Consider the following 13449-nt stretch of genomic DNA (forward strand, 5'->3'; position numbering starts at 1 on the left):
ATGCGCCCCTCTTTCTACTCCTCCGCTTCCCGCCTTGGGACGCAGCTCCTCCCGCAGCAGTGGCAGCTGCGGCTTCTCGTCCTCTTGATCCGGCCGCTAGCCGCTCCGAACGCTTTGGGAACGCCCACCCCGCCCTTCTCGCAGTCCCTTCCCCTAGAGCACTTTCGCCCGGGGTGTCAGCAAAGGGGCTGCAGGACAGTTGGGGCAGGCGTTCTTCTCACAGTGGAGGCCGGCAAAGGTTAGTTTGAATGTCGGGCGCATGTGTTCCCCATCCCCCTGCCAGCCCACCCGGAACATTCAAACTAAAAAACCTTCGCCGGCCTCCGCAGAGAAGAAGGGAAGAGAGAGAAAGAGAGAATAAGAGACAGAGCAAAATGTGAAAGAGAGAGAGATAGAAAGGGTGGAGAGATAACGAGAGAGAGAACAAGAGAGAGAAAATGTGTGTGTGAGAGAGAAAGCAAGAGAGAGAGAGAGCAAGAGTGAGAGAGAGAGCAAGAGAAAGAAAACAAGAGAGAGAAAGAAAGAAAACCAGAAAGCAAACAAGGGAGAGAGAGAGAGAAAGGAGACAAGGAGACAGAAACTGAGAAAAAGAGAGAACAAGAGGGGAGAGAAAGAAGGAAGAGAGAGTGAGAGAGAGCAAGAAAGAAAGAGGAGAGAGGAAGGAAGAGTGAAAGAGAGAGAGAGAGAAAAAGCAAGAGAGATAGAGAAGAGTGGAAGAAAGAGAGAGAGAAAGAAGTGATAGAAAAAAAGGGGGGGAAGTGAAATGAGAAAATGATTGAGGCACAAAATGACAGGAAAGAGAGAAAAACAGAGAGAAGTGACTCTTGATTTAAAGCATATGGTAAAAGCACTTAAATAATAACAGAGAAAAAAAAACCCAGCCCTGACCTGTTTTTATTAATAGTTACGTTTTTGGTTTTGCTGGTTGTTTTAGTTTTAATAGTAGTAGATTCTGGTTTTGTTTTATTATTAATTTCTTTTAATAAAAAAGGGATTTATTTATTTATTTATTTACACTTCAGTCACCCAGTCCCAAGGGGACTGCCGCTCAGACACTATACTTTTCCGCCCACCCCGAAAAAAAATTAGAGGGAACATTGCTTTTCACTATTCAGAGCAATTTAGTGTCGTCAGCAAACTTTGCTAACTCACTGTTTACTTCTACATCCAGATCATTAATGAATAAATTAAAAAGTAAAAGTCCCAAAACTGAACCTTGGGGTACACCACTTCTCACTTCTTTCCATCCTGAGAATTGTCCATTTATTGCCACATTCTGCTTCTTACAATTTAGCCAGTTACCAATCCAGGACAAGACCTGTCCTCTAATTCCATGGCTGAAGAGCTTTTCTAGGAGCCTTTGGTGAGGGACTTTGTCCAAAGCCTTTTGAAAGTCAAAATTTACAATATCAACTACAGTACTCTGAATTTAACTGTCCTTAAAAATAAGTATTCACTCTATGCGCCAGCCCTCCAGGTTGTTTGACATCGTCAGGTACCGCCACTCCATTTTCCATTTTTGAGACGCTACAAAAGAGCTGTTACAGCATTGTTTCAAAGATCATTAAAACAGGACAAGGATTTATGTAACCAAAACTGAAAAGTAACTTTATCTATCCTATTCAATACTGCAGAATAAGCTATGGTGCTCTGATATGCTGAATAACCTCTTCTGAGAAACAGATAAAAATGCTTACTCTTGGAAATCTTTAGCACTATAAACTAAATGAGATTCCAATTGTAGCTACACCCTTCTCATTACAGGAATTAGTTCAAGGTTTATAGCTGTCTGAACTGAAACTATGTGCCTCTAATCTTAGAATATACCGTTAAATGAAGGTGCGCCAAGGTAGACAGAAGGCAAATTAGCTAATGTAATATGGGTAATATGTTTCTTCTGCTCGGTACATACAAATTTCTTTCTGTGATTGCTGCTGCAAAACCTCTCTAGCTTTAACAGATGTATGGTAAGTAGATAGGCAAGCAGAGGGATGAGAAAATGTTCATTTACCAGATTTCAGCATATTGTGAGGTTGTAAAAGTTACAAGTTTTTATCCGGCAGGGGAAGGGGAACCTTCCAGCATTTCTAACATCAATAATTAAATTCAGGAACTTGCTGTTTCTCTGTTACAGTGGTCCCTCGATTTGCGCGTTCTCGATTAGCGCGAAACGCTGCAACGCGGTTTTTCAAAAAATATTAATTAAAAAAATAAAATATTAAAAAATAAAAAATAAGTCCACGCTAGTTCTCTCTCTCTTTCTCTCCCTGTTGCCGGCGTGGTATATGAGAGAGAAAGAGAGAGGCAGAGGTCGGGCGCATTACCGGGAGGTGGAGGCGGCGTGGGGACGCTGGGTGCCGGGGACTCCGAGGAGGGGGTGGACGTCTGTTCCCTGAATGGAGACCGCCGGCCGCTCAATCGGGCCAGCAGGGAACAGAATGGAGCCTTCCGCGGCGGGGCTGGTAAGGGGGGGGAGCCGAGGGGGGAGCCGAGCCCAGCCCCGTGGCATTCACACACGCCCCCCTGGATGAGCGGCCCCGCATGGCCCCAGCGCCGGACTCCGTTGCCGAACGGCGAAACCGGAAGGGGCGAGGTGGGGGAGAACGGGAGGCTCAGCATTCCGGCAGTCGCAGCGCTGGCTGTCAACTTTTCTTTTTAGCACTGGGGAGGCAAGTCAGCTCCTGCCCAGTTTTAAAAAGAAAAGTTGACAGCCAGCGATTGTTCCGCTGCCGCCAGCATGGAGCCCACGGGGGATTCGCTTTCCTCCCGCCGGCAGCCGACTGATCGTGGGCTCCTTCGCAACCTCGGAGAGCTTCCTGGTTTTCGTGAGCTTTCATGCCCTGGAAGCTCTCCGAGGTTGCGAAGGAGCCCACAATCAGTCTCGGCTGCGGGTGGGAGGAAGGCGAATCCCCCGTGGGCTCCATGCTGGCGGCAGCGGAACAATCGCTGGCTGTCAACTTTTCTTTTTAAAACTGGGCAGGAGCTGACTTGCCTCCCCAGTGCTAAAAAGAAAAGTTGACAGCCAGCGCTGCGACTGCCGGAATGCTGAGCCTCCCGTTCTCCCCCACCTCGCCCCTTCCGGTTTCGCCGTTCGGCAACGGAGTCCGGCGCTGGGGCCATGCGGGGCCGCTCATCCAGGGGGGCGTGTGTGGACTGGCAAGCGGCAAGTGATCTGGCGGGAAGACCAAGGGAAGGTTCCTTCAGCCGCCCAACACCTGATCCGCTCCGCAGCGCGGCAGCAGCGAGAAGATGGGGTTTCCCCTTTGCCTTTACCCCATCTTCGGCTCCTCGCTGCTTCCGCGCTGCGGAGCAGATCAGCTGTTGGGCGGCTGAAGGAATCTTCCCTTGGTCTTCCCCGCCGCCCACACGCAAACTCCACCATCTGCGCATGTGCGGCCATGAAAAAAATGGTGCACATGCGCAGATGGTGGTTTTACTTCCGCATCCAATATAACGCGGAAATCGGTTAGCGCGGGAGGTCTTGGAACGTAACCCCCGCGCTAACCGAGGGATCACTGTATTGTCAATACTGACATGTGAGAAATTGGACAAAATTTTTTAAATCAACAGATTTTTTAAAAAATAAATAATTTTTAAAACAACAGATGTAGTTGATTTATGAAATGATTTAAGCAAGAAATGTTATAATGTATGCAGTTTAAATTGCTTTCTAAAGTTGTGGTTAATATTAATGAAAGTAAATTAACATTTTCCTTACAAAAATCTTCGGTATATTTTCAATTGCCAGCTTGATGCAAGTTATATAAAGTTTTCTCATACCTACATGGCAACAAATTTTTTTAATTGTAATTCATAGAAAAATGCTGAATTATTTTTATTTCACACTTGAAAAATTAAGCCCCGATAGGCACTGTTTTCCTGGCTGCCACCTAGAATCCCTTCTAAATCACCACATTTTTGTGGTAAGAAACACTAATTGCTATAAAGCAGTTAAACGCACAGCAGCTTTATGGCTAAAACCTAGCAGTCTTTAATCTAGTTTCAACATTTTCAGTAAGATTTTTTTCCTAGAATTAATTATTTGTGACTATGAAATGAAATACTGACCTCTATACAGTGGAACCCCGACATACGAGCAGCTCTACTTACGAGCTACTCGAGATACGAGCTGGGAGAGTAGAGAAATTTTTGCTCGACTCACGAGCTTCCATTCGGGATACGAGCCGAGAAAAGCCGGGCTGGCTTGCTTTGCTTCCGAGCTGATGCAGAGCCGAATAAAGCGTCACGCCCCTCTGACGCTTTCGGCGGCTTCCGAAGCGATGCTGGGCTCTTTTGCCGCCAAAAGCGTCAGGGGGGCGTGACGCTTTATTCGGCTCTGCATCAGCTCGGAAGCAAAGCAAACCAGCCCGGCTCTTCTCAGTATCCAGCTCTTGGTGAGTCCTTGGTTTCTGCTGGGGGTGCAGAAGCAGGCGGGGGGGGGAAAACAAAAAAAACCGCACGGACGAGCACTCGCTGCGAGAGGCGGGCGGGGGGTGGTGGCAAAAAAACCGCACGGACAAGCACTCGCTGCGAGAGGCGGGTGGGGGGGGGGGTGGCAAAAAAAACCGCACGGACGAGCACTCGCTGCGAGAGGCGGGGCGGGGTGGTGGTGGCAAAAAAACCGCACGGACAAGCACTCGCTGCGAGAGGCGGGCGGGGGGGGGCTGGCAAAAAAACCGCACGGACAAGCACTCGCTGCAAGAGGCGGGCGGGGTGGTGGTGGCAAAAAAAACGCACGGACAAGCACTCGCTGCGAGAGGCGGGCGGGGGGGGTTGCAAAAAAATCACACGGACAAGCACTCGCTGCGAGAGGCGGGCGGGGGGGGGTGGCAAAAAAAACCGCACGGACAAGCACTCGCTGCGAGAGGCGGGCGGGGGTGGTGGCAAAAAAACCGCACGGACAAGCACTCGCTGCGAGAGGCGGGCGGGGGTGGCAAAAAAACCGGGGCACTTTCGCTGCGAGAGGCGGGAAAAAATAAGCAAGAAAAAATAAGCAAGAAAAAATAAGCAAAAAAACCCGGGGCACTTTCGCTGCGAGACGCGGGAAAAAATAAGCAAGAAAAAATAAGCAAAAAAACCCGGGGCACTTTCGCTGCGAGACGCGGGAAAAAATAAGCAAGAAAAAATGAGCAAAAAAACCCGGGGCACTTTCGCTGCGAGAGGCGGGAAAAAATAAGCAAGAAAAAATAAGCAAAAAAACCCGGGGCACTTTCGCTGCGAGACGCGGGAAAAAAAAAAGCAAAAAACCCCTTCTTCTAGTGGCCCCCGCGCGCGTTCGTGCGCGCGCTCGCCCCTTCAGCAGCAAGGGAGGGAAGTCAGAGGGCGAGGGATGGAGAGAGAGAAAGAAGGGAAGGAAGGAAGAGAAAGAGGGAGGGAAAGGGAGAGGGGGGAGAGAAAGAGAGAGAGAGTGAGAGATGCTCAGTGAGCCTTTCTTTGAAGTTGCCTTTCTTTCTCTCTTTATTCATTCTTCTTTCTTTCTCTTTCATTCTTCTTTCTTTCTCTTTCATTCTTCTTTCTTTCTCTTTCATTCTTCTTTCTTTCTCTTTCATTCTTCTTTCTTTCTCTTTCATTCTTCTTTTTCTCTCTTTCATTCTTCTTTCTTTTTCTCTCTTTCTTTTTCATTCTTCTTTCTTTCTCTTTCATTCTTCTTTCTTTCTCTTTCATTCTTTCTTTCTCTTTCATTCTTCTTCCTTTCTCTTTCATTCTTCTTTCTTTATCTTTCATTCTTCTTTCTTTCTCTTTCATTCTTCTTTCTTTCTCTTTCATTCTTCTTTCTTTATCTTTCATTCTTCTTTCTTTCTCTTTCATTCTTCTTTCTTTCTCTCTTTCTTTTTCTCTCTTGCTCTTTCATTCTTCTTTCTTTCTCCTTCTTTCTTTCTTTCTCTCTTTCTTTCTTTCTCTCTTGCTCTTTCATTCTTCTTTCTTTCTCCTTCTTTCTTTCTCTCTTTCTTTTTCTCTCTTTCATTCTTCTTTCTTTCTCTTTCATTTTCTCTCTTGCTCTTTCATTCTTCTTTCTTTCTCCTTTCTTTCTTTGTCTTTCTTTTTCTCTCTTTCATTCTTCTTTCTTTCTCTTTCTTTCTTCTTTCTTTCTCTTGCTTTCTTTCTTTCTCTCTTTCTTTTTCTCTCTTGCTCTTTCATTCTTCTTTCTTTCTCTTGCTTTCTTTCTTTCTCTTTCTTTTTCTCCTTCCTTCCTCCCTTCTTTCCTCCCTCATTCCCTTCTTTCACTCCTTCCTCTCTTACTCTCCCCTTTCATAAGTTTCCTTCCTTCCTTCCTCTGTTCCTGTCCCTTCCCTCTTTCCTTCCTTCCTTCCCACCCACCCTCCGTCCATTCATTCACCCATTCCTCTCTTGATCGCCCCTTTTACGGCGCCGCTGACAGCTAGCTCCCCACCACCACCGGGCCATGGAAAACTGGTCTAGCTTAAAGCCGGTCCCTGGTGCAAAAAAGGTTGGGGACCTCTGTCCTACAGGATTGGGTGGCAGAGAAGTTGAAAGTTTGCCATGTTGATTGTTTTGGGTAAAAAGAGGAAGGGAAGGAAAGCTCTCAGCTTATCAGCTTTTTAAGTTCTTGTAATGTCTACATTTCCTGACTTGGCCTAGCAAGGTCAGAAGAAACACCAGCTTTAATGATTTATTCATTCTGCACTCCATTTCTGAGACCATAGAATAAATAGGATTTCTACATCCACTTTCTCTAATTCTAGTCCTATCAAAGGATGGTCAGAGGCTTCCCCCAGAAGGAGCAAATAGGCTTGTGGGTCAAAGTGCTGACCAATAGGACCTTCTAAGTGTTGGCATTAAAACTTTCTTACTTGGCTGATTTTAATTTTTCTGCTTGCAGGCAAATTCGGGATAGGAGCCGAACTTCCTAGTTGGCTTCCAGTTGTCTCGGTGGTGTCGGTGTTTAGAGCGAGGATGGCTCCAAAAAAGGCCGCTGAGAAGAAGAAGAAGATGATGATATCCATAGAAGCGAAGCAGGAGATCATTAATTTGCACGAAAAAGGGACTCGTGTTGTTGACCTTGCGAGGAAGTTCCAACGCAGCACATCCACCATCTGTACAATCCTGAAGCAGAAGGACATCCTTAAAGGTGTTAAACCAGCAAAAGGAGCGACAATAATTTCCCAACTCAGGATGTCTGTTTATGAAGAGATGGAGAGGTTATTGCTAATTTGGATAAAAGAAAAGGAGCTGGCCGGAGATACAATAATAGAGGCGGTCATCAGCGAGAAGGCTCGTGCGATATTCGCCGATCTGAAGAGCAATGAACCATCCTCGTCGGGAGATCCAGATGAGTTCAAGGCAAGCCATGGGTGGTTTGACAGGTTCAGAAAAAGAAGTGCCATTCACTCAGTGGTTCGGCATGGGGAGGCAGCGAGTGCAGACATCAAGACAGCGGAGGAGTTTGTTGTGCATTTTGCTAGCCTGGTTGAACAAGAAGGCTATGTCTCTCAACAGATCTTTAACTGTGATGAGACTGGGCTGTTTTGGAAGAAAATGCCCCGTAGGACTTTCATTACTGCCGAGGAAAAGAGCCTGCCAGGACATAAGCCCATGAAGGACCGTCTAACCCTTGCATTGTGTGCAAACGCGTCGGGTGACTGTAAAGTGAAGCCACTTCTCGTGTACCATTCGGAGAATCCTCGCGCGTTCAAGACGCACAAAATCCTAAAGGAAAGACTCCATGTCCTGTGGCGCTCCAATGCAAGGGCATGGGTAACGAGGCAGTTCTTTGTGGACTGGGTAAATCTTGCTTTTGGTCCTACGGTGAAGGAATATCTTCTGGCTAATGAACTCCCCCTACAAGCCTTACTGCTGCTCGACAATGCTCCAGGCCACCCACCTGCTCTTCAAGACGACATCCTTGAAGAATTTCAATTTGTGAAGGTTGTCTTTCTCCCACCCAACACGACTTCAATCCTGCAACCAATGGATCAGCAGGTCATAGCTAACTTCAAGAAACTGTACACGAAGCATCTGTTCCGCCGATGTTTCGATGTAACAGAGAACACCAACTTGACACTGCGTGAGTTTTGGAAGGATCATTTTAACATCGTTTCTTGCCTTAACATCATTGACCTTGCCTGGCAAGAAGTGTCAAGGCGAAACCTGAACTCGGCGTGGAAGAAGTTGTGGCCTGCTGCTGTTGCACCAAGGGACTCTGCTGAGCCCGAGGGTGAGACCGAGGACATCACCGAGACTGACACCCCATTGGAGGAGATTGTGTCACTCGGTAAGTGTATGGGTCTGGAGGTAGACGAGGGTGACATCAATGAGCTTGTCGAAGAGCATGAAGAACCGCTCTCTACAGAGGACCTGAAGGCGCTCCATGAGATGCAACAGACGGATCTGACCCAAGAGATGAGCAGCAGTGAGGAAGAGATGCAGGAACCACAGAAAGCCATTCCTACCAGTGAGATAAAAGCGATGCTAGCGCAATGGGAGAACGTTGTCAGTTTTGTGGAAAAAAATCACCCAGAGAAAGTAGCCACGAGTCGTTCAGCAGCACTTTTCAATGACACCTCATTGACTCACTTTCGCAACATTTTGAAAAGCAGGCAAAAGCAGATGTCATTGGACACGTTTTTTACAAAAAGAGCTGCTCCAAGTGAAAGTGCAGCCAAAAAGGCAAAAACAGATGATTAGGCTACTGTGTACATATGTAAATTTAAAAGTTTAAGAAAGTTTACAAGTTTCTTCATTAAAAACATGTATTTTTGCATAATTTAGACTAACTTTGTGAATTTTTTGAGGGCTGGAACCAATTAAAATTATTTACATTAATTCCTATGGGGAAAAGTCGTTCGAGATAAGAGCTGCTCGACTTAAGAGCACAGGTCCGGAACGAATTAAACTCGTATCTCGAGGTATCACTGTAAATGAAACCCATCCATTCTACTATATATAATACCGTCACCTATCTGGGACTCGACCAATTGGTAACTAACAATACCAGACTTGATAACTGTCTGGATCTCATTTTCTACAACAGCAAAAGTGCAATATATGGCTTACAAATAACAGAACCATTTTCCAACAGCGACCACAGCATCATAAACTTCAGTCTCAACTTAAGCCACACTATGAACCACCAAAATAATACAACACCAAAATTCAATTTCAAAAAAGCGAAGTACGAACTCATTGAAGCCCACCTCTCAACATTAAACTGGAAAACTGTATTCTCTGAATGCTACACTACTGATGACCTCTACAACACATTCCTACTCAAAATGAAAATTATCATCAGACTTCATGTACCTCTAACATGTACCATAAACAAAAAAAATAACCTCCCCATCTCAATAAGAAAATTACAAACAAGAAAAAAATCTCTCTGGAGGAAAAACAAAAAAGGACAAGTTTCCCATTTCAAAAGCCGATATAAAAGCATTTGCAATCAAATAAAAACAGAATGCCCTTAACTACTACAGCAAGGAAAAGGACGGCATATAAATCGAATAAATAAATAAATAAACAAGAAAGCCTCCAACGCACCAAATCTAATAGAGCTTTCTACAACTTTGTCAATAATAAACTCAAAGACTCTAGACCAGGGGTCCCCAAACACCGGGCCGCGGACCAGTACCGGGCCGCGGGGCATGTTGCACCGGTCCGTGGAGTCAGCAGCTGCCGGCCCTCATGCCGCCACCCCCTCCCTCCAGCGCTTCGCCTCCCGCTGGGCAAGAGGCCTCGGGAGGCAGGTTCTGCCGGCCACAGGACGATGGATGGGACAGAGGGGCGGGAAGGACCGAGAGGCTCAAGCCTCTTTTGGCTTCTGCCGCGGGGCGCTTTTGCGTTTTTGGCTGGGGGGAGGCAGGAGGGCCAGCCTGACCCCCTCTCTCCAGCGCTTAGCTCCCGCTGGGCAAGAGGGCTGGGAGGCAGGTTTTGCCGGCCACAGGACGATGGCGGGAAAGAAGGGCGGGGAGGACCAGCACCCCCATGCTTAATCCCGCCCCCAACCACGCCCCTTTCCACCCCCACTGGGCCATAGAAAAATTGTCTTGCTGAAACTGGTCCCTGGTGGAAAAAACGTTGGGGACCACTGCTCTAGACCTATCCCACCTCTCAAAGGACCCAACAACAAAGGATACCATGATGACTCATCCAAAGCCAACCTCCTCAACTCTTTCTTTGACTCTGTCTTTGTTCACAGCAATGGCTCATCCCCCAATTTCATCAATCGCACCTCAAACTCCCTCAACGACTTAACCCAAGTAGACTTCACTGAAGACCGAGTTGAAAAAGCATTACGTGACCTTAAACCTTCTCTATCAGTCGGACCAGATGGTCTATATGCTTACTTCCTAAAAAAGCTCTCTTCTGCCATAACTGAACCACTAAGCATAATTTTTGAAAAATCCTTCAGAACCTGCAACCTGCAGCTCCTCCACTGCAAAAATATATGGAAATCTACAGATGCAATTTATATTGGCTTCTGCAAAGCCTTTGATTCTGTGGTCCACGGCAAACTACTCCTAAAACTCAAATCCTATAGCATCTCAGGATCCCTCCATAGCTGGATTACAGCATTCCTTTCAAACAGACAACAATTGGTCAAAATAGGAAGCACCATATCCACCCCCGTCCCAGTTAAAAGCGGTGTTCCCCAAGGTAGTGTACTGGGACCAACGCTCTTCATTCTCTACATCAATGACCTTTGCGATTACATCACAAGCAATTCCATCTGTCCGTCCATTACCCTGGGGAGAGAATCATTGACCCCCTCAGAGAGGGTTCGTAACTTGGGTGTCCTCCTCGATCCACAGCTCACATTAGAGAAACATCTTTCAGCTGTGGCGAGGGGGGCGTTTGCCCAGGTTCGTCTGGTGCACCAGTTGCGACCCTCTTTGGACCGGGAGTCACTGCTCACAGTCACTCATGCCCTCATCACCTCGAGGCTCGACTACTGTAACGCTCTCTACATGGGGCTACCTTTGAAAAGTGTTCGGAAACTTCAGATCGTGCAGAATACAGCTGCGAGAGCAATCATGGGCTTTCCCAAATATGCCCATGTTACACCAACACTCCGCAGTCTGCATTGATTGCCGATCAGTTTACGGTCACAATTCAAAGTGTTGGCTATGACCTATAAAGCCCTTCATGGCACCGGACCAGATTATCTCAGGGACCGCCTTCTGCTGCACGAATCCCAGCGACCAGTTAGATCCCAGAGTGGGTCTTCTCCGGGTCCCGTCAACTAAACAATGTCGCTTGGCGGGACCCAGGGGAACAGCCTTCTCTGTAGTAGCCCTGGCCCTCTGGAACCAACTCCCCCCAGAGATTAGAATTGCCCCCACCCTCCTTGCCTTTTGTAAGCTACTTAAAACCCACCTCTGCCGCCAGGAATGTGGGAACTGAGATACTCTTTCCCCCTCGGCCTTTACAATTTTATGCATGGTATGTCTGTATGTATGTTTGGGTTTTATATTAATGGGTTTTTAATCATTTTTATTATTGGATTGTTATTGTACGCTGTCTTATTATTGCTGTTAGCAGCCCCGAGTCTCTGGAGAGGGGCGGCATACAGATCAAATCAAATCAATAAATAAATAAACTGTGTCCTCTTCGCCGACGATGTAAAACTCTTCAACACCACCAATATTATTATTATTATTATTATTATTTATTCGATTTGTATGCTGCCCCTCTCCGAACACAACTACTTTTCAAAAAGACCTTGACGCTGTTTCTGAGTGGTCTAACACATGGCAACTCCAAATCTCAACTAGCAAATGCTCTGTCCTACACATTGGGAAGAAGAATCTGAACTCCAAATACGAACTGAATAATCAAATTATCACAGACAATCCCCATTCGGTTAAAGACCTTGGTATACTAATAACAAAAGATTTAAGTGCCAAAGCCCACTGCAAAAATATAGCCAAGAAAGCTTCAAGAGTTGTAAACCTAATCCTACGTAGTTTCTGCTCTGGCAATCTCACACTACTTACCAGAGATTACAAAACTTTTGCCAGACCCATCCTCGAATACAGCTCATCTGTTTGGAACCCATATCGCATCTCAGACATTAACACCCTTGAAAATGTCCAAAGATACAGTGGTACCTCAAGATATGAACCCCTCGTCTTACGAACAACTCGTGATACGAACCCGGGGTTCAGAAAAATTTTGCCTCTTCTTACGAACTTTTTTCAAGTTACGAACCTGCGTTCGGAGACTGCTGGGAAGCCGCGCGGCTGTTTTAAAAGGTAACAGCCGGGCGGCTGGGCTTCCCAGAAGCCTCCCGAATGCCGGTTCGTAACTCGAACAAAGTTCGTAAGAAGAGGCAAAATTTTGCTGAACCCCGGGTTCGGTTCGGGAGGTTGCTGGGAAGCCCCCCAGGCCGGCTGCGACCTTTTAAAACACCCGCGCCGCTTCGCAGCTGTCTCCCGAAGCCGAACACGGAAGTTCGGCTTTAGCGTTCGGCTTCAGGAGACAGCTACGAAGCGGCGCTGGTGTTTTGAAAGGTCGCAGACGGCCTGGGGGGCTTGCCAGCACCCCCCGAACCCGGAAGTTTGGCAAAAGTTCGGGGTTCAGGGGGGTGCTGGCAAGCCCCCCAGGCCGGCTGCGACCTTTAAAAACACCCGCGCCGCTTCGCAGCTGTCTCCCGAAGCCGAACGCGGAAGTTCGGCTTTAGCGTTCGGCTTCAGGAGACAGCTACGAAGCGGCGCGGGTGTTTTGAAAGGTCGCAGACGGCCTGGGGGGCTTGCCAGCACCCCCCGAACCCCGAACCCGGAAGTTCGGCAAAAATTCGGGGTTCAGGGGGGTGCTGGCAAGCCCCCCAGGCTGGCTGCGACCTTTTAAAACACCCGCGCCGCTTCGCAGCTGTCTCCTGAAGCCGAACGCGGAAGTTCGGCTTTCCCGTTCGGCTTCAGGAGACAGATGGGAAGCGGCGCGGCTCTTTTAAGAGGTCGCAGCCGGCCTGGGGGCTTGCCAGCACCTCCCCGAACCCCGAACCCGGGTTCGGGGTGGTGCTGGGAAGCCCCCCAGGCCGGCTGTCACCTTTTAAAACAGCCGGAAAGCCGTTTTTTTTGCGGGGGGTTTTTTGGTTCCACGGATTAATTGACTTTACATTGTTTCCTATGGGAAACAATGTTTCGTCTTACGAACCTTTCGTCTTACGAACCTCCCCCCCGGCACCAATTAAGTTCGTATCTTAAGGTACCACTGTACTTCACCAGAAGAGCCCTTCACTCCTCCACTCGAAATAGAATACCCTATGAGACTAGACTTTCAATCCTGGGCCTAGAAAGTTTAGAACTAAGATGCCTTAAACAAGATCTAAGTATTGCCCACAAGATCATATGCTGCAACGTCCTGTCTGTCGGCGACTACTTCAGCTTCAACCACAACAACACAAGAGCACACAACAGATTTAAACTTAATATTAACCGCTCCAAACTTGACTGTAAAAAATATGACTTCAGTAACCGAGTTGTCGAAGCG

The 13449-nt window shown here is 47.3% G+C and overlaps 1 protein-coding gene across 1 annotated transcript; it reads left to right on the top strand.

Annotated features, from left to right (window-relative positions):
• The first annotated feature begins 6915 nt into the window (after positions 1-6915).
• Positions 6916-10212, top strand: LOC139159250 (tigger transposable element-derived protein 1-like). Its single transcript, XM_070736592.1, has 2 exons — positions 6916-8413; positions 10157-10212. Exons 1-2 carry the CDS (start codon positions 6916-6918, stop codon positions 10210-10212), a joined length of 1554 nt encoding a protein of 517 aa, XP_070592693.1.
• The last annotated feature ends 3237 nt before the right edge of the window (positions 10213-13449 follow it).

The sequence above is a fragment of the Erythrolamprus reginae genome, chromosome 2 (assembly GCF_031021105.1).
Source record: "Erythrolamprus reginae isolate rEryReg1 chromosome 2, rEryReg1.hap1, whole genome shotgun sequence".
In the NCBI taxonomy this organism is placed as follows: Eukaryota; Metazoa; Chordata; class Lepidosauria; order Squamata; family Dipsadidae; genus Erythrolamprus; species Erythrolamprus reginae.

Coding starts and splice junctions, on each gene's coding strand:
- LOC139159250 (XM_070736592.1), top strand. CDS start 6,916: ATGGCTCCAAAAAAGGCCGCTGAGAAGAAGAAGAAGATGATGATATCC. Junction 8,414..10,156: donor ACAGAAAGCCATTCCTACCA/GTGAGATAAAAG, acceptor CTTTGTTCACAG/CAATGGCTCATCCCCCAATT.